Source organism: Dromiciops gliroides, chromosome 3 (genome assembly GCF_019393635.1).
Source record: "Dromiciops gliroides isolate mDroGli1 chromosome 3, mDroGli1.pri, whole genome shotgun sequence".
NCBI lineage: Eukaryota > Metazoa > Chordata > Mammalia > Microbiotheria > Microbiotheriidae > Dromiciops > Dromiciops gliroides.
In genome coordinates this window covers 471161821-471182824 of record NC_057863.1, presented here as the reverse complement: position 1 = coordinate 471182824, position 21004 = coordinate 471161821, and the positions used below count along the sequence as shown (strand labels likewise).

At 38.8% G+C, this 21004-nt stretch overlaps 1 protein-coding gene across 1 annotated transcript in view; it reads right to left on the bottom strand.

The window, feature by feature from the left end:
• The window catches only part of DCLK1 (doublecortin like kinase 1), a 422465-nt gene that overhangs the window by 39050 nt on the left and 362411 nt on the right, over positions 1 to 21004 (bottom strand). Inside the window, 5 exon segments of the mRNA XM_043996841.1 lie at positions 1751 to 1831; positions 8834 to 8930; positions 9288 to 9365; positions 10987 to 11120; positions 20017 to 20163. Coding sequence (XP_043852776.1) covers positions 1751 to 1831; positions 8834 to 8930; positions 9288 to 9365; positions 10987 to 11120; positions 20017 to 20163 — 537 coding nt within the window.

Below are 21004 nucleotides of genomic sequence, written 5' to 3'. Positions count from 1 at the left end.
CATGGTGAATAGAGGGCAAGGGCTGGAGTCAGGAAGATCTCTGTTCAAATCAGAACTCACACCTGTGTGATCCTGGGCAAGTCACTTAGCCTCTGTTTGCCTCAATTTCTTCATCTGTAAAATGGGAATCATAGTAGCACCCATCTCCCAGGGTGGTTGTGAGGATCAATTGAGATAATAATTGCAAAGTGCTTTGTGCAGTACCTGGTGCATAGAGCTATATCAATGTTAGCTATTATTATAATTATGATCATTTCTGTAAATTGAGCAGAGATAAGGAAGAGATATATATATATATATATATAACTTGATATACCTTAAAAGCGTAGGAACATATGGATGGGATTTATCATATCACTGCAACTTATTATCCTTAAACTGAAGGTCAGGTTGAGGGGATGGGAGTAGAACATTGAGGACATCCTGAAGCAGATTGTTGGAGAAGACTGGCCAGCAAGATTTGCAGGTTTCTTATTGCTCAGTTTGTGACTCCATGTTCTACAACACAAGCCAGCCCTGATGAATCGATGAAGGATCAATATTAAAAGCTCTGCTTAAACTATCTCCACCCTGACTTGTCTGAGAATTTAAAATGATAAACAAGAATATATTCTGGATGCTGCCATGTGCGCCTGATTCTTTTTAAAAATCTCATCTTCGCTGGCAACTATGGAATTAGACCACAGTGGGTTCTTGCCACCATTAATTAAGGCCTTTGTTATACAGGATCCTGAGTATAGTTGGGCCATTGTGACACTGTAAACTGTAAAAGGGAGTTCTTCCCACTGTGACTTCATAGAAGCACAAGTGTTTTTTTTTGTTGTTGTTGTTTTTTTGCAGGGCGGGGGGAGCTGGGGCAATGAGGGTTAAGTGACTTGCCCAGGGTCACACAGCTAGTGTCAAGTGTTTGAGGCTGGATTTGAACTCAGGTCCTCCTGAATCCAGGGCCGGTGCTTTCTTTATCTACTGCTCCACCTAGCTGCCCTGATGCACAAGTATTAAAAGCAAGGAGGTGCTTGGGTATTGATTTTTTTTTTTTTTTTTGGTGAGGCAATTGGGGTTGAGTGACTTGCCCAGGGTCATACAACTAGTAAGTGTCAAATGTCTGAGGCCGGATTTGAACTCAGGTCCTCCTGACTCCAGGGCCAGTGCTCTATCCACTGCACCACCTAGCTGCCCCTGGTATTGATTTTTCATATCTCCTAAAGAATCACCAGAGCCACAAGGTGAGGGAAGAACTAATTTTTGAATGCCACAGTGCCTGAGGTGGAGTCATTGGTAGTTCTATGCTTACTAGTAACACACATTTTTACCAGAGAATACCTATTTTCTAGGTAAAAGGTTGTTAGTTAAGGGGAAAAGCAAAATCTATATATCTATACACATATAAACATATACATATACACGTATGTATGTTTTTTTACATATAAACGTGTGTGAATGTGTGGATATATAAATATACATACATATATTCTTGTGAATGTATTTTCTCATTTGAATTTCTGTAGTGACATGCTGCAGTGACTTTTAAGATGGAATTTTAAGGCCATGAAGGCCGATGGGTTTTTTTTTCCTGTTTATTTTTTCTATTTACTCACATTGAGCACAAAAATCTTTTCAGTGATGGACATGAAATGTTACTTTTCTTTTCTTGAGCCTTAGTCTTAAAGAGAGAAAAGTCATTAGGAAATCTGTTAATAATTTTTAAAAAGATGTGAAGATTGAATATGAAAGGTAAAAATTTACTTACATTAACCCATGGATGTTCGAGGACTTGCAAAGCTGAAAACCGCTGATCAACATCTACCAACAGCATCATAGTAATGAGCTCCTGTGAAACCAAAGATTAGATCCAGTTTATATAACTTTTATAACCAAAAAAACAAAGGTTTTAAGTACTAACTTTCTATTCCAAGTTGGAAAAGTTTTCTAATGCTCTACCATCTTCTTCTTGTTGTTGTTTTTTTTTTTTTTTGCAGGGCAATGGGGGTTAAGTGACTTGCCCAGGGTCACACAGCTAGTAAGTGTCAAGTGTCTGAGGCTGGATTTAAACTCAGGTCTTCCTGAATCCAGGGCTGGTGCTTTATCCACTGCACCATCTAGCTGTTCCCTGCTCCATCTTTTCTTTTTTTTTTTTCTTTTTTTTTTGTTTTTTTGAGGGGCAATTGGGGTTAAGTGACTTGCCCAGGGTCACACAGCTAGTAAGTGTTAAGTGTCTGAGGCCGGATTTGAACTCAGGTACTCCTGAATCCAGGGCGGGTGCTCTATCCACTGCGCCATCTAGCTGCCCTCCATCTTTTCTTAAATACACTGATTTATCCTTTGATACCAGCCTGGAAAGATTTTTTAAAAAATTATAGTTTTATAACCACTAGTTTGTTGTAGGGAAAAAAATCCAATAAAATGTGAGACACAAAAATTCTGAAATTCCATTTTACAAATAGCCATCTTATTGTAGATGGATTGTGCAATCCTCTCAAAGTTACAGTATTAAACTAGAGGTAAAAAAATGTAAATTCTAAATAGATTACCTCAATATAGAAATCACATTTCCTGCATTTTTATTCAGTTTTGCCCTTGAAGGAAAATGTTTTTGTTCTCGAAACCATATATGTTCAGGTTAAAAAGAAAAGACAAAGAAAGAACACGATAATGGCTTATGTATATTTATGAATTATGTGTATATTTAAATAGATAATATACACACATATATGTAATATGTGTTATATATTTCTATCTATCTTTTTCTACAAAGGTGAAGAGACAGCTTAAATGGCAGTAGTTTTGTTAAGAAGTTAATGTGATGTCTTTTGGATAACTTGATAGTTCTGAAGCAAGGATAACAAATTCAAGGATTAACGAAGGCATTGAGATCTTGAAATCACAGCTTGGGTTAGATTGCTGTGTCAGCAATCAGTTTGTTTTACTTGTAAATGCCTAGATATCAGAGAAAACTTAACTCCCTTTGAAAATACCCAGTATCGTGTCACAGTACTCAAATGCTGAATACTCTTTGGTGATGATTTTTCCTGGGAGGCAATGTAGTGTTAGCAGAAAGACCAGAGGATTTTGTGTCAGAAGATCTAGTTTCAAGGCCTGCTCTGTCATTCACTATCTGTCTGGGTCACTTCTAGGAAGTGGATTCTTGGTGTCTTCATTTGTAACACGGGAATAATTACACTGTAGAATGTACAGGACTACTATGAAAATCAAATGAGGTAACACATGGAGAACTCTGTGTACTGTGAAACATTTATATAGATGTCAGTTACACCACTGTCATTAGTCCTAAATGATTAAAGAAAACCCACAATTTGTTCATTCATTCAGCAACCATTTAGGGAAGTATTTACTAAATTTGAGGCACTTTGTGGGGAACCATGAGAAATACAAAAATATGTATGAACTAGAACCTGCCCTCAAGGAGGTAGGTAAATCTAGGGGAGATAAAAGACATAGAAAATAACTGGAAAACAAGAAAAGAAATAGTAAAGGCATTAGGAATAGTACAGACAAGAAGGCCTTTAGGTGTTTAGCAGAATGAAATCTTGCTTCCTCCTTGTCTGAAGGGATTAAGGAAGGGGACACTGCAACTGGGCATTGAAGAATCAATTAGATTGATAGGCAGAGAGGTAAGGGAATGCAAGGAATTAATTGTTATTTGAGGGTTTTCTGCGCACTGGCCTGGGGCTCCGCAAACAGCATGGTGCTCGACTCACTGGTTGTAGCCATTGCCACGGTGCTGGCACCTCACGTCATCACCACTCGCCTACGCCTACATGGGCCTGGCAAAATTATAATGATTGGAAGCCTAGTGAGGGCAGTCATGTGACTGTCAGAGCAGCCATTCCATTGGCTGGGGCGGGTGTGGGGTTTTTCTGGGATTGGGGGAAGAGAATTGGGCATTCTAGCTGGACACTGGAACAACAGGAGGTCTGCTGCATATTCTCAACTGATTCCTGGGCGGTGGTATCTTTTGAGGTTGTATAATTTCCCTTTCCCCATTTTATTTCCTTTCCCTTGATCCTACTGATCCTGTTTGTGTGGGGTTTTTTAAAGTTTATTCTTGTTAAAATAAATCCTGTTCTGTTTTGAGGGAGGCTGCTGGTCTCCTTCCTTGCCCCAATATTGCGGTGAGCCGCTTAGCTAACACTCCCTAATTAAAAATTGATCTTGGTCCTTCTTCTTAAAATATTCTAACTGTGGGGACCAAAGGTTAAAAGGGTACAACTTTTAGTTCTTCACAATTTACCTCAAACATCCTTGGTGAGTCTTTACTACTTCTAACATAAAATACTAAATCCTCAAGTTGCTTTTAAAGACCTCCACAATATGATTCTCCTGTACGCTTCTAGACTTACTATCACATTACTACCCCTTCATGCACTCCATGATCAGTCAGAACAGTACTGGCTGTCCTTGAATGTCAGGCATGCATCGTGCATTAATTCTTTACCTTTGCCTTTGGGAATCCCTATCTTCCTTCAAACTGCACAGTTCAGGTGCCACATTTGACAAGAAGTCAACTTTATTAATATCCCGAGTTATCAATGTTCCCTACCTCCTGAAATTCCTTTGTATTACTGGTGTATGTTTTAAGAATGTAAGGTCCTTGAGGGGGCAGCTAGGTGGCACAAAGGATAAAGCAGTGGCCCTGCATTCAGGAGGACCTGAGTTTAAATCCAGCCTCAGACACTTGACACTTACTACCTGTGTGACCCTGGGCAAGTTACTTAACACTCACTGCCCTGCAAAAACAAAACAAAACAAGAATATAAGGTCCTTGAGACAGAGGCTTTTATTTATGTCTTTATGTGCTTTGCATTTTGTAGATACTTAAAAAATATTTGTGGACTTGAATTGCTTATGAGTCCTCATTTTAGAGAGATGAAAGTGAGTATACTTGACTAGAGAACATTTATTTGGACCGTTCCTAGTTAAAATAAAGAGCATCTGTAATTTCAAAAGTTCCTTTTTAACCCACAAATTTGAATGCTGCTTGAATTCATGCCCAGTGGTAAAAAGTATGGGCCAGAGTAGGTCAGAGATCTTGAGTTTACATAGCAAAAGAATCAGAAATAGTTTGACTTCTAGGTTTAATGCCTACCCAAGGTACTGTCCAGTTGGTTGGGAGTGGAATACGTACTTCTGCTGCCTGTGTATTTTCCAGCATACAGGTGTGACTAATGAGACCTTTAGGATCTTTCATGCCACTTAGATTTAGAGCTCATTTTTCACTCAGCTAATAAAGCCACTGCTGCGAGGGGCCTCTGAGTCCCCTCGCTCCATCCCTGCCTCAAAAGCAGCAGCATTTTGGTTCCCCCTGAGCCATGTGAGCTATGATGGCTGGACACCAGCCTGACTATTTGGAGAGTCATTTCCCAAATAGCCTCACCACCATTTCATGCTTGGGTTTTACTGTTTCTCCCCTTCAGCCCATACCAACCACTTGACTAGCAATTTATTCGATTGCTTGGGTTTCTTCACTCTTCTCTTTTGGTGTGATGGTAGGCTACATTGAGTACTACTATGACCAGCTTCCCTGAGACCTCAGCAGTAGTACCTTAATCTTGTATCTGTTGAAATTTATTGGGAAGCTGGAATGAATGAATGAAAAGGCATTTATTAATTGCTTCCTATTTATCAGGCACTGTGTGGAGTACTGGAAATACAAAAAGAAAAAGAAAGAAAATCCTAGCCCTCAAAAAACCTGCATTCTAATAAGAGAAGATAACACATGTAAGGGGTATTCTTGGACTAAAAAGTTACAGGTTTGGTGACTAGAGTTAGAGTGGAATTGATTGACATGTCTTTCCCAGGAACTTTACTGTCGATTTGATTATGGTCCTCAGAGCTAGGGATTGAAAACAGGGAGTATTAGTCAGTAGACAGAAAAATCTAGGCAGTGGCATAGCATGAGAATGACTGGAGAGTAGCTAGATGGTGTGTCTGGGTCAGGTCAGTTATTGAGAACTCTCATTCGTCAGGAGCCAGGTTCCCCAGATGGGAGCTGGAACTCGTAGGCCAGGCAGGAAATATGTCGTGAAGACACACAGAGAATAGAAAATTCATTGACATTCATAAAGCCTTCCTTGAGTAATCCAGCTGAAAGGGATCTCATCTTGATCCTCAAATTTCTCAGGACTTTTCCTTTATAATCATATTCTACCTTTTATCTTCTCTCTTTCTTTCTTGGACATGTCTTATGCCACCTATTAGAATGTAAGATTCTTTGAAGAATGTTGTTCTTCATTTTTCTATCTCCAGTCCCTTGCATAGTGCCTTGCAAACACAGGTACTTAGTAGAAAATTGTTGAAAAGTGAACTGAGTGGTGGCTCATCTGTCAGACAATACGCTGGATATTCTTGATTTAGTCTGATGGTGCTGGTATAATTTGCCAATATGCCACAAAGGCAGCAGAATTACTGGTTACTTTAATTGTGTTAAAGGGTTGAATGTGATGTTTCTATTTTTGGATGGTGATAGAATCAAATAATTCTCCTTTAGATGGATTATTAGTCTGATTCCCTATGTTGAGCCTGCAAACCATCCACGATAGCACTGGATACTTAAATCATCCATTCCATGACGTTTGGCTTTCAAACCCTGCCCTTATGCCACATATCTCTGATTTCCCAATTCCCCCAACATAAAGGAGAGGAACCAAGCAAACCTCTTTTTGCCAAATGTATCTCCTATGCTCAATCCTGGAGATGAGACCAGATGCCACACCTCTGCTGAGTCATGAGATAGAATCAAAGAGTTACAAGTGAGGTCATTGCATCTAACCCCCTATCTCTGGGCAGGCCCACACAGCTAAATTATCTTTGACGGATAAAAATTGATCCCATTTCTAAAAGACCTCCAGGGGAGGAATGTATTCAAACTCCATATGGCAGCCCATTCCAAAGTTGACAAATTTAATTATAAGGAAATAATTTCTTATGCATAACTTCAAGTCCTTTCGCTGCAGATTAAACACATTTCTGATCATTCAGTCTGTGAGTAATAACGCCACATATACTTGAAGATAGTTCTTAAGTCATCCATGAACCTTTTCTTCTCTGGGATGCATACAACCCATTCCTTTCATCTTATTTGCTCTCTTCTGAATAGTCTTCAAGCTCCCCCATTCCCCTGAGTCCACATGCTGATCTGGGATGGGGCTGTTCTTAAAATTAAGAAATCTGGAACTCAATACGAACTGATAGACCGGAGCCAAATGATGGAGCCAGGGGTATTCAATAATAAATTATATTCAGCTTTGTAACTTTTCAAAATAAAATGGACATCTCATGAAGAAGGAATAAAAAAAAGATAAAAAGATTAAATAATTCTTTCTTAATAGCCCAAACAGATTCAAAAGATTTTTGGAATTTAAGTCAGTCCTGGTGACAGTTGCACAGATGTAAAATAATGCAACTAAAAGTTTGCCATTTTCTGAAGCTTTTTAATTTTCTTACTGAAAGTGTTTAATAGATTTTTTTTTTTTAGTGAGGCAGTTGGGGTTAAGTGACTTGCCCAGGGTCACACAGCTAGTAAGTGTTAAGTGTCTGAGGCCAGATTTGAACTCAGGTACTCCTGACTCCAGGGCCCGTGCTCTATCCACTGCGCCACCTAGCTGCCTCCTGTTTAACAGATTTGTGAGAAATTTTTTTTTTCCCAAGTGAATCTCCTGGTTTTATGGGATGAAATGACATCCCCTTCCCCTCCTCTTCTTTATCTACTCAAGTCCTATTTGTCCTTCAAGGCCCAGTTCCAGTTCTGCTTCTCTCATCAAGGCTTTCTTTCCTCATGAAGCTACAGCTAAATGATAATTTTTTCCTTCTCTAATCCCTCATGGCTGGCACATTTTGGCATTTGATTACATATTATATTATATTATTTAATTCTCTTAAGTATGCACGGCTGATATTCCCAACAAGATCATAAAGGCCTTGAAGACAGGCACCCTGTCATATATTTCTTTCTAATCTCCACTGATTTAAAAGCACGTTTCTCCAAGTGATCAATAAATGCTTGTCGAACAGCATAGAAATTTTAGGCAGTATAAATCCATAAAAAGAGTACTTTGCTTACCTACCCACACCAGGAAAAAATAAAGTGATAAAAATATATATTACACATAGCTAAATGGATAGTCCTATAAGTTAGTGCATACATATCTTAGACAACTGCTAAAGTTGGAGAATGGGTGAGGTTCAGTACAAAGATCTTAGTGAATCCAGTCTGCCTGCTGCTGCCAATACCCATCCCTGTAGCCCTACTATTCTCCTAGTGATACTAAATGGCTATGGGTTATTGAACACTATGGTACAAGAAGGATCCAAATTGCAGGCAACCTAAGGTACAATGGAATGATACATGGTAGATATAAGTGGCCCAAGTATATTACTAATGATGCCTTGCCCTCAAAAATTGACAAAAAAGACATCATCAAGGATACAGATGATAGGAAAAGGAAGTAAATTGGTTTCATACTGAGCAAGAGAGACGAAAGCATGGAGTCTAAAACTGGAAGGAACTTTCAAGATCATCTAATCTAACTTCCAATTTGGTCAAGTGACTTGTCTAAAATTACATAGAAAGTTCAGGTCTGAATCCAGATCTACTCAGTCCATATTGTTAGAATGGGTGCTACACTCACAGCATCAAGATATTAAAAAAAACTTAAGAAGCTAAAGCTTATACTAACTGTAAAATGTTTGAAAACCTATTCAATATAACTCCCAATGTAAAGTGCCCAGAAAGAGATACACAATATCAATAGTCTCTTTGCCCATGATCCCAATGCTCATGTACACAAGGAATATAGGATCCTCCAAAATCTACCTTGGCAGAATCAGAAACATTGTCCCAGTATGGAGAAGGAAAGTCCACTTGACCCATCAAGATCTGATCAAAAAGCACTTCCTGATCATCACCACTTCTGTTTGAGGGGAGAAAAGGAAAAAGCAAATTCAGAGTATGTCTGTCTACTCTGCATCATCAACAAATTTTGGAAAATGTATGTTTTTAAGCAATTCATAATGTCAAAGAGGAATTGTTTTGGTAAATTTAAGAATGAACAAATTTTAAAAATAGCACAGAGAAGATTTATGAACATCATATAAATTAAGCATGCATGATATGGAAAAAATAATAGGCATTACCAATAAAGATTCCCCCCCCAACCCCTTTCCCCTGCAGCAGACTTCTTTGTATTCAGTACAAGAGAAACATATGGACCATTCTGAGAATAGATAAATACATTGTTAGGAGCTGAATAGAAGATTGTGGTCCATACCCACGGAATGGAGGGAAACCACACAGCAGGATATAAGTAATCACACCAGCTGCCCAGATGTCCACCTTGAGGCCATATCTAAAAATGTAAGTGATATTGTGATTTAGAGAAATCAGGCAAGGGCAAATTATAGCACCAGCTATGATACGTTAATATCTTTACCCCTCCTACCCATCCCCCCATTAAAAACATTTACACTAGATGAACTGAGACTGCAGAAAAAAGATATAATATCCAAAGCACACGAATAAAAATCAGGGAAAGTATACCCATGCTCATAAGCAGATATCTGTAAGTATTGGGATTGGAGGGGGGAAGTCAAACTTGGACTCAGTAAGCCAGAAAAGAAAATGTGAGATGGTTGCTGTGGTCACAGTCAGAGAAAGAGACTGTACCCTTTGCTTATCCATGCCATTCTCTGGGAGTACCTTGTTTGCTATACTATCTGTCAACCTGTCCCTCTCCTCTTCCCAGGTATAAAAATAGCTGGCATGTATTGCCCAATTTGGACCCCACAATAACCATATCAAGTAGGTAATACAGACATTATCCCCACTTTAGAGAGGCTAAGACAATTTAAGTTACTTTCTTCCAATTACATAAATTTAGTATCAGAAGCAAGGTTTGAATCAAGGTGTCTCAAGACTACAAATCTATCATTTTCTCATATCCATATAATCTCTCTGTTTTCACTGTTCTTCTCTCTGGCCTATGCTGTGACTGTCTTCCCAACCAAAGTCTAGGAGAAAAAATTTACCTCCGGGCTGCCCAGAGATTACTAGGTTGAGGTAGCAGGGTAGGATAGGGGACAGAGAAGCAAGAGGGTAATGAGAAAGGAACAAGAGAGAGAAGAAAAGGAGGAAAGTAAACCAGACAGAAACCGCCTTTTCTATAGGCACAGAAAAAAAATGGGTAATTTTCTATTGCTTGTGGTGACAAATATTCAGTGTCAAGAATTTTTCTGACTCAGGCATGCTTGGAAAGAGTGAGCATGGGGGAAGGTGTATATGGGGGGGAGAAAGAACAGAGGGAGGCAGAAAGGGAGAGAGGGGGAGAGGGGGAGGGAGAGGGAGAGGGAGAGAAAAGAGGGGGAAAAGGGAAGGGGAAGAGACAAGAGAAGGAGAGGAGAGGAGAAAGGAAGTGATAGGAAGGATGGGGGTAGGAGAGAGAGAAGTGAACTAAAGGTGCACCTTCTAGGACTGGAAAAAGTCTATGGCTGTAGTTTCTGCATACAGAAACCTGAAAATTTCCTTTAGTTCACTGCCACCGGTGAGTGTTTACATGCTACATTAAATCAATAGATCCTAAAGAAGACCAAAATGGGATGGTGATTGGAGATTAAGGGCAACAGGGAAAATAACCACAGGAAACTGTAATCTCTATCTAGAGCAGATTTTGTTTCTTTTATCTCCTTGAGGGAGTTAATTACTATCACTGTATGTTTCACCGTTAGTCTGAAGACTTTCTCCTCTGGGGTTAATCATCGCTGTGCTAACCCTTAACGGAGGGCAAATGAGAGCCTTAAACAAGAAGGCAGTAATTGGTGATTCGATTTGAACAACACACAGAAAAGGCCTTCTCTGTAAAGATCACGAAAGTGAGATGAGAGAAGCCTGATAACTCTGCCAGACCCACAAAGAACAGCAACCAAGCTTCCATCCCTTACTGCTATTAAAAAGAAACATGGTAGAGGAGTTACCCAGTTTCTGCAATGATTTCTGGAGCCACATAAGTAGGAGTACCACAGACAGTGTACAGTGGGCCATCTACAATGGTCGCCAAGCCAAAATCTCCCAGCTTTAGAGATTTGCTGCCATCTTGGTGTTCATAAACCTAAAATAAATGCAAAAATCATAAGTCAATGAAAAATAAAAGGGTCTTTTACTGAAGAAATGAGGGGAAATAGCATTTAAATTCTATAAAATGTCTCATATGGTTTATGTTAAGAGCTATTGATTCATGTTTTTTATTAAAAAGATTTTAAAATCAGGTCTTCAATAAGCAAAGGAAGCAATTTTCAGGTCATCTCATTACACACACACATTCATTAAAATTCTTTCTGGTATTAGGTGCTTGATACCACCAAATTTTGACGGTCTCCATTCAGCATCTTATTTTAATTTTTGTTTTAATCTGTGAAGGGAGTATTCGAGCTTCAGCTGAGCTGATTTGAAACCATTACCAGCAAGATTATTATTAGCATATTCTGCTTTGAGAGTTCTCCCAAGAGTATGCTATTGATAAGGAAAAAAATTCTATCTTCCCATCTAACAAATCAAGAACTTTTACTCACTTTTTTTGATAAAAACTATATATTTCACATTCCTTTAATGCTAGTCTATGATGACCAGAAATATAATTTATTATAAAAATCATGCCCCAAATTCTGTCTTCCAAGAATCAATACAGAGACATTCAGGAGTCATACCCTCAGCTCCCCATGAGAAACAATTAGGAAGGAAAAAAAGAAAACCACAGAAAGAACTAAAGATTCCAGCAAGAGATATCCTCGAGAGATTTTTTTCTTTCTTCAAGAAAACAAAGACTATTTTCCTCCTCACATCAAAAGAATTCTTCAAGGAAGCTATTTCCTACATGTTCTTCTGTTATCACTCTATGATCATCTGTTACTTGCCTCAGCAACTGAAGCTGGTGCATGGCAAGGCACTTCACTGCACATCAGGAGAGCAGCTACTGTATATACACCATGTCTGCTTTCCTTTGAAGGAAACAGATTAACTTCCCATTTTGTTGCATCATAAAGTGCAGATGTGTCTGACTAGCTAAGTTGTTTCATCAGCAAAGATGATTTAGATCCGGCTGCTTAGGTGGTAATAGGTATTTGAAGCCCTCTCTTTTAGGGAGAGGGAGTCTGGGAATGAGAGGGAAAGTCCTCAACCCAATTCCAGACACATAATTAGGATTGAGGTCTTCTATGGAAAAGACCTAGAGAGCAAGTGAACATCTACCCAGAGACCTAAGGAGTAACTTGCACTTGAGATGTTAGGTTTGCCCTGAGGTCCATAGAAGTTAAAGGGTAGTAACTGTCTGCTGCTCCCAGAAAGTGAATCACAGGGCCACAAAAACTCAGAGGTCACCTTGTCCTGAGCTGTACCAAAACAATAATCTCTTCTATAACATCCTCAATAAGTATATATCTAGTTTCATCCTGAAGACTTCTAGTGAAGGGGCATGTATTAAATCCTAAAGTAATCCATTCCTTTTCTGGATAACTCTAATGTTAGGAACAACTTCTTAACATCAACATGAAATCTACCTTAGTGATTACCAACCATTACTCCTAATTCTGTCACCAGGGTCCAAGCAGAACAAGTCTTCATTCCTCTTCCAAATGACAGACCTTCAAAGCCTTGAAGAGAATTAGGATACCCTCTCTCCTATCTCCCCTGACAAGTTTTCTCTACTTTGGAGATTGTCTTTAAAAAAAAAAATATATATATATATATTTATTTATTGGTGAGGCAATTGGGGTTAAGTGACTTGCCCGGGGTCACACAGCTAGTAAGTATTAAGTGTCTGAGGCAGGATTTGAACTCAGGTCCTCCTGAATCCAGGGTCGGTGCTCCATCCACTGCACCACCTAGCTACCCCAGAGATCATCTTTCAAATGATCCTTTCATTGGACTCTAGTTCCCTCTTCACATTCCTCTGGATTCATTCCAGTTTGTCAATTTCCCTCTTAAAATGTGGTGACTTATTCTAAGCTAACAGTTATAGGGTCACAGATGTAGAGTCATAAGAGTATTTACACACCATCTAGTATGATGTATATATTTTTCAAGGACTGAATTGAGATTAAATTGTTCCATGTCACTTGGGCAATGTGGCAGCTCAGAAATCTGAGGCCAGATCATTTGACTCCAAATCCAGTGCCCTGTCTGTGCTAACATATGTACTCCCGTGTATATATATATATGTGTGTGTATGTGTGTGTACACATATATATTTAACATGAAAAATATCATGCCTCCTAATCCTATGCCTGTGAAGTTGATTTTTTTCATCCAAAGGTAAGACTACACTTGTTCCCATTAAATTTCATCTTCTTAGATGCAGCTCATCATCTGAGCCTGTCAAGATCCCATTGTATACTAATTGTCATATGCTGTGTTAGCTATCTCAGTTTTTGTGTTATCCGAAAAATTATGATAATATGCCATCAACACCTTAATCCAATGCACTGAAAAAAATTCAAGCAGCACAAGGCCAAGGACAAAGCCTTGGGGTATTCTGAAGTGGATATCAACCCAAGTTGATTTTGTTCCATTAAGCTACCCTGCTGGGAAATTACCCATCTTGCTTCATGGAAGTTGTCTTACATTGGCCAAGCATAGATAATAGAGTCAAGGGCTTCAACACATTAATTCTGGAAGACCCAAGATTGTTCTCTAGTACCTATTCCTAGTGCTCTGTATACAATAGGTGTTTATTATTAATAATAAATTGCATAAGTGTTCTAGACAAAGGGAGTCTCTCCTTCATCTATTCAATAGCTATTTGTCTGTGAGTTCAATATGCAGGATACTCAAGTGTTAACCCTGCTAGTCCTCCAGAAAAATATTTAAATGCCTTCAAAGAACTGAGCAGCCTTTGAATTTAAATGGATGCTCCTATTTAGTCATAGCATCTAGAAAGAGAAAATACCTTGGAGGTCACCTAGTCTACTCTCCTGGCTTCTATAATTCCATTATATTGTTACCTTTCTATGGACCAAAGCATTTCAACCCTTACCCCTCCTCCACTGCTACCCACATACTGATGCCACATGCTTTGTCAAATTATGTAGACTTAGCTCCTTATTGTTGCTTTCTATGTCTCATCTTCTTCTCTGTTTCCATGGCTCTTCTCATAACACAGTGCTTACTTTAACTGTACATGTCTTACCCCACATTCTACAATAACCCAAGAACAAAAGCAGCCACCTACGGAGCAAGTCATAAATCACATTCCAGGTCTAACTGAGGATCATGTCATTCCTTTGTACTTACCAAAGGTATTTTTGTTACATCTTTCTTTTGGAACAAAATGCAGTTCTTGAAGGTCGCTGTATGAAGGTGCACGTGTGCCAGACACAATGTGAGAGGAGACAGTTGCATGTGTGATAGACATGTGATGTGAGGTATCATCCATGGTGTGTGTGTGTGTGTGTGTGTGTGTGTGTGTGTGTGTGTGTGTGTGTAGAGGAGAAGGGAGAAGTAAAAGCAAAGGAATGGAGGTACAGAAAAGGAAAAGGGGGAAAAGTAGAAGGGAAAGGAGGCAGAAAGAGAGACAGAGAAAGAGAAAGGGAAGGGGAGAGGGAGAAGGAGAGGAAAAGAGAAAGAAGGTGGTAAAAGTCGATGAGTTTGTGTATATGGGGCTATCAGATACATTGTATAAAGAGATTCTGTAGTGTATGTTAGTGCCAGACGTAGGGTGGGAGAAAGCTGGTGAGGTAAGTGTTAGAGTATGAGAGGAGAGAGCGTGTGTGTGTGTGTGTGTGTGTGTGTGTGTGTGTGTGTGAGACAGACAGTGGTATGAGACTAAGTTACGGAATCATAAAACTTCACAGAACTGGAAAGGACATCAACAGCCATCTTGCCAAACCCATACCAAACAAACAAACAAACAAAAATCCCTAAAACCCAAACTCCCTCTGAAACATAACTAGACAGTAACCCACTATGGTTCTTGTGTGTGTGTGTGGGGGGAGAGTTTGAGGGGAAAGGGAGATATGTGTCAGAGAATGAGTGTGAAGGGAATCCATGATGTAGGTGTATGTGAGATACAGGGTGGGGATGCATGAGGTAAGATGGGAGGGGCATCTGAGCCCAATATGATGGGAAATGATGTTTATGTTGTGTTGGAGTGGAAAGGGCTGAGCTTCCCCTTATATCAGGACTATCTCTTTTAGATCTAGGGGTGAAGTAGGTCCAACAAATTCCATCCTGGTACCTGTGACGTATGTGACCAATATTTGGTTTGGTTCTTGAGAGGTTCCTCCTCAGGACCCATCCCCTCTTGTCCTTAGATAACATCAACATTCTCATGGAATGCCTATTTATATCACCCAGACCAGTGGGTTTTACAGAAGACAGTTTGATAACGCTGGACTGGTGGAACATACCAATAATTCGGCACGTGTTAAAATGGAAACTAAATATTTAATATAGTTCTGTGATAGACTTCAAAACCCCAATAACTACTTTTTAAAGTAATCTTTTTTGGGGGGGGGCGTGGCAATGAGGGTTAAGTGACTCACCCAGGGTCACACAGCTAGTAAGTGTCAAGTGTCTGTGGTCGAATTTGAACTCGGGTCCTCCTGAGTCCAGGGCTGGTGCCACCTAGCAGCACCCCCCCAATAACTATTGATAAGGCTAAAAATATTACCTTAAAACAAGTAAAAGATCCACTGAGTCAAAGGAACAAGTGTTCCTAATCCAATTTAAGAAACAATTTGAATGCATTATTATGTGAAAGTTATCAAGTTATAGTGTCTTTTTTGATCTCTCTTTCACTTCTTATTAAAAGAATGCTACCTTAAACATTTTTTTCATGTTTAAAGGCTGTATCAAAACTTTTTTCCTCCTGTGACTTATGCTACAAAATTTTAAAGAAAATTAACATGGGCAGGTCATGGTATTGCTTAGGAGAGAAAATAACAACTTGGAGACCAAAGCTTAGAACATAATTGGAAACATTTCTATTCACAAACAAACAAGATATGCTTCAAAAACTTGTCAGGAGTAAATCAACTATCTAGAGTTTCAGGTTTAGGACTGCAGTTTAAGGAATTTTTTTGTCACTTACTTGCTGATATGTAGTTTAGGGGAAGTATGAAACTGGGTTATTATATTTTTTCTTCTGTAGAAGAGAAAACAGTTAAGAAAAGTGTATACTGTAGACCAATGAGAGATTTGCCATGGACAAGAGTTCTAATGAGCTTATACAACTGAGTTTTCTCATAAGATAAGGCAACAGTTACAGATGGAGGCATACTTGTCTGTTGCTGCACCAATAAAAGATGGGCATGGGTAGCATGATTTAAAAATCTAATTAAAACTTTGTTAAAACCACAGATTGTTAAATACATCTGTTTCACCAAAAAAAAAATTACCTCCAGAAAGTATTTTCCCAAATGGCAGCTATAAATCCACTTTAAAGATCTCTAACTTTTAATTAAAAACTTAGTTCAAAGCATCTAACAAGTGCATGTTTAAAATGCTAAGTCTTAGGATATACACTACTGACTGAAGCCACTTGTCTCTATTCCTCAACCTCTCTCCTCAATGTAACCATAACTTTGGAATTGACAACCACAGTCTGTGAGTGTAGACTACTCAGATAACTCGATCTAAGTTGCTTCAGTGATGGGATCTCCTTGTAAAATAAGAAAGTAAGTTTGCTTTCATTCTAACTACATTTTAAGTAAAGCCCATGACCAACACAACTCACACGTGAGGTGGTGGGACCATTAATTGTTCATCAAGGAGTAATCACACCGTGAGAGATAATTTAATGTTCGTCTTAGGCACAATAAATACTGTAGATGCTCTCCTACATTTAAATGCTGAAGGGCTATTAAAGAGACGGGGATTAGTGCAAATTACCCACTATGTAGTGCTTTCACTGTTTTAACGAAGCAATAAAACTGTGTAATTGTACAGCACTAATTGAATGCAGCTACACATAATTGTGGGCTGCCATATGTATCCTATTACTATAAAGACTGTCAGTATTTTGTAAGCTACTCTTGTGATCATTGCAGATGGCTACAGTCAGAGAAGTTGTTCTCTAGGGTTTATTATACAGCTATAAAGACATCCCATGATTTGACAGAATAAACGTGTTAAATAGCAGCAATTATGAAAAAGGGCCCAATTAAAACATGAAGGCATGTCCTACCAAGAATAGACACAGTGAAAGGTTAGGTATGCAGACTTTTGGCACACTGGTATTTTAGATTAGGAGTCTGAAAAAGGACGATTTTTCTCTTTTCATTTCTTTGGGTTTAACTACTCGGCAGTAACTTGCTCAACAATAGATGTTTGTATATAGACCTGATTTGCCTTGGATGGGAAAGCTGGACCACTTGGAAAAGGTGTTTTAAAAAAAATGTCTTTAATATAAAGTAATAAAATGTAGCAGGTGATCATAAAACAACATGAAACCCCACAGATGACCCCAAACCCTGAGGACAAATGTTCAATATTCTTGTGATCCTGTGTTAGGGAGCTAAATGCTGACTACAATAGCAGATGTATCAAACCAAACATAATCCCCATCCCTGCTATGCTAGGACTGTGGGATAACCCTATTGATATTTTGGCCAAAGAACCACTGGCATTCTGGGAATTATTTACCTAGTAAAGAGGCTCAAAAGATATTCGAAATGGTTACCTGAAACCTGGATTAAACAAAAGGGGGTGTGTTGGGGGTTTTTTGCATCTGCGAAGCTGACAAAATTTTAATCTAGCATTTAACAATACAATTCTTATTAATAATAACAATACTTATACAAAACAATACAATATTTATTTTAAAGAAACTCCTACTCAACCAGTTAAAAAATTCATGACATTAGATCATAGGCTTTCATTTTCAGGTAACTGGATTCATTTAAAAATTATTCAGCTTCCAAGGAGTAAAGTAAAATAAAACTTAATCAGTACATAGCTGTTATTCTTATTCTCTTAAAGCCATGAAAAACTATTCACTTTTTAGCCTTAAGAAATTTATTATCTGATTTGAACTTCCTCAACAATCTCTTGGAGTAGGTGCTACAGGTGTATCAGTAGCTCAGTTTTACATATGAGGAAACTGAGGTTGATGGAGCTTAAGTGACTTGTATAAGGTAAAAGCTGGAAAGCATTGGAGAAGCTGAAAGCAGGTTTTCCTGACTCTCATTCCTGCACTCCATCCACTATGCCATAATGCCTACCAATGCTTTCCTTTTCAAAAGATGAAATGCAAATTTTATATTACTACCTGGTTCTAAATAAATTAAAAGAAGGAAATTAGCTTATTTTCAAATATATTCATATTAGTATGTTATACTGGCGATAAAATATTTATAAAATAAATCTTAAGATGATGGAAATAAGGACAAACAAAAAAGTTGTAATCAAGAAGAGGGGAAAGAGAAGGGCAAGGATATCTAGTCAGAAGATAAAATTAAGATTTCAAAATACTGGGCTGGAAACAATTTTACCCTTTGCCTGCCCTCTGACCTCACCCCCTTCAGAGATGCTGCCTCTCTTCCCTGGGAGCTCCCTCCTCCTCAAGCCACATATTTTTTGAGCCTCAGGCTTGTGGTAAAATTGAGGAGAGAAGCATTTTCCAGAAGTCATGCTGTTGTACTTTTTCTGTGACATTTCAAAGGTGGGAAGAAAATCAAGTGAAGGCAAAGCAACAATATCTGTATATATGAGTGAAAATTTTAATGTATGTGTAGGAAAATCTACTTTCTAGATCTTCAAGATGTTTATGTATTTATGTTTTGCCATTAGAAACAGGTTTAGAGTGTGTGCGAGGTTTTGTTTTTTAAAAAAAGTCAACTGAATACAAAGGATAATATAGGAATCACTTGTAGTGCAAATTAAATGACTTAAATGAGATGCATTAGGGATGAACATGCAGTGGAGAAGGCAGTAGGAAAAACATCAAAAGAACATTCTTTCGGATAGAACCAGATATTTTAGAATATCCAACTTGATATTTTTGATTCATGACTCATCTTTCTTGATAATCCGAGACTTCTGAAGTTGAGTGGGATCACAAAGGCTATCTAGTCTAATTTTTCCCCAATGCCAAGAATTCCTATGAAAATATCCATGGTAGATTGTCATTCAGCCATCACCAGAATATTTTTTAGTGAGGAAGAGCTTACTACTTTGGGAGAAGCTTGTTCCATTGTTAGCTAAGTCTTATAAGAAAGCTAATTCTTATACTGAATTGAAATCTGCCTCCATTTAACTTCTACACATTCACATTGCTCCAAGGCAGAATGGTGCTTTGGAAAAGGATGCTGGGGTTAAGCAGGGTTACGTACAGAGTTATGGTGCTCATTTAGCCATTTACTCTGAGTTTCAGGATAATGGGATCATACACTAGAGCTGGAAAGGACCTTACAGCATTGAGTCCAATCTCTTCAATTTACAGGCAAGGAAACCAAGGTCCAGAGAGGCTTTGGTGATTTGCCCATGATCACATGCTAGTAAGCTGGGATTTGAACTCTGGTCTTCTTAGTGACCCTTCCCACTTGTTACCTGGCAATGGTGTTACCAGATTTTTTATCTCAAGGCTTTGTTGGGTTTGAACAGTGGCATGTTAACTGCCGCACACTTTTCTTAAACTATACAATAAAAGAATAATGATCACAAATAGGGCCTGTGCTGAGATGTCTACAGTAAAGATTTCAGAGCAGATAACCCACACTTGCCCCAATCCATGAAAGAAGGAAGTGCTTCAATGATCCAGACTCTCCTCAGTGTCTTGGTCTTTCCTTGGGAACAGTTAGAACTCTGATGAGCAACATTAACTCTTTCTGGGCCCCTAAGGGAGCACTACAGATGGTCTTAGCTCTCCTCATACTTAACTTGAAGTGGCAGCTTCAAGTTGTATTTTTAGGTTTAAAAGTAAAGAAAATGAAATAGTTCAGAAAGGTTAATGAGTGCTTGCATTCAAGGAACTTCCAAGCTTTGATGAGACTAGACATTAGATTTCTTCTTACCAACAGGTTCTCTGGTTTGATGTCTCTGTGAACAATGTTCAAACTATGCAGGTATTTGATGGCACTGGCCAGATTGTAGAGCATCCCGCTGGCATCTCTCTCGGTGTATTTGTTCGTGGAGGTAATGGCATCAAAAAGGTCGCCTCCCTGAGAAGAGAACAGCAGGAAAATGGCACATTAGCAGATGGCCTAATGGGGCCACCTACAGAGCAAACTGACAAATATCAGGGAGAGTGAAAGATGGATGCAAGAATTTGGGCATTTTTAAGAATTTCCCTTCCACTTACCTCTTAGAGTAACTTCTCTTCCTGCTGTAAAAAGCCATTGCCACCTCTCACCTTACCCTGAGCTCTAGCTCAAAGGAGAAAGGGGGAGAAAAATTTCCCAAACCATTTTTAATTGCTTATTAATTAATGAATATGGGTCCCCAAAGCTGCCTTGTGCCCCCTATGTACTCTGAACTATTATATGCATCCATAAACCTTTCTCAAAAGACATATTTACAACCTTCAAAATGAGAAACAAGAATTATGGAAATAATATGCATGTTTATTAACGTCTTCTATTGTTTCTGAAATGAAGAGACCAATTGTGCTTACTTGAAATAGACCTACTGCAGGTGGGCATCACATTTTCTTTTTAATACAAGATGTTTCTTTGTGAGGAAAAAAAAAAAAGGGAAAAAATCAGAAAGTATGTTAAAAAAAAATAAAGAAGGGAGGGAGACGGGGCAGCTAGGTGGCGCAGTAGATAAAGCACCAACCCTGGATTCAGAAGGACCTGAGTTCAAATCTGGCCTCAGACACTTGACACTTACTAGCTGTGTGACCCTGGGCAAGTCGCTTAACCCCCACTGCCCCATTAAAAAAAAAGGGAGGGAGAGACTGAAGGAAAAGAATGAGGAGAGGAGAAGGGAATGAAGGAAGGGGATAAAGAAAAAAAGAATGAAGAAAGGAAGGAGAGAAGAAAGGAAGGGAATAAAGGAAAA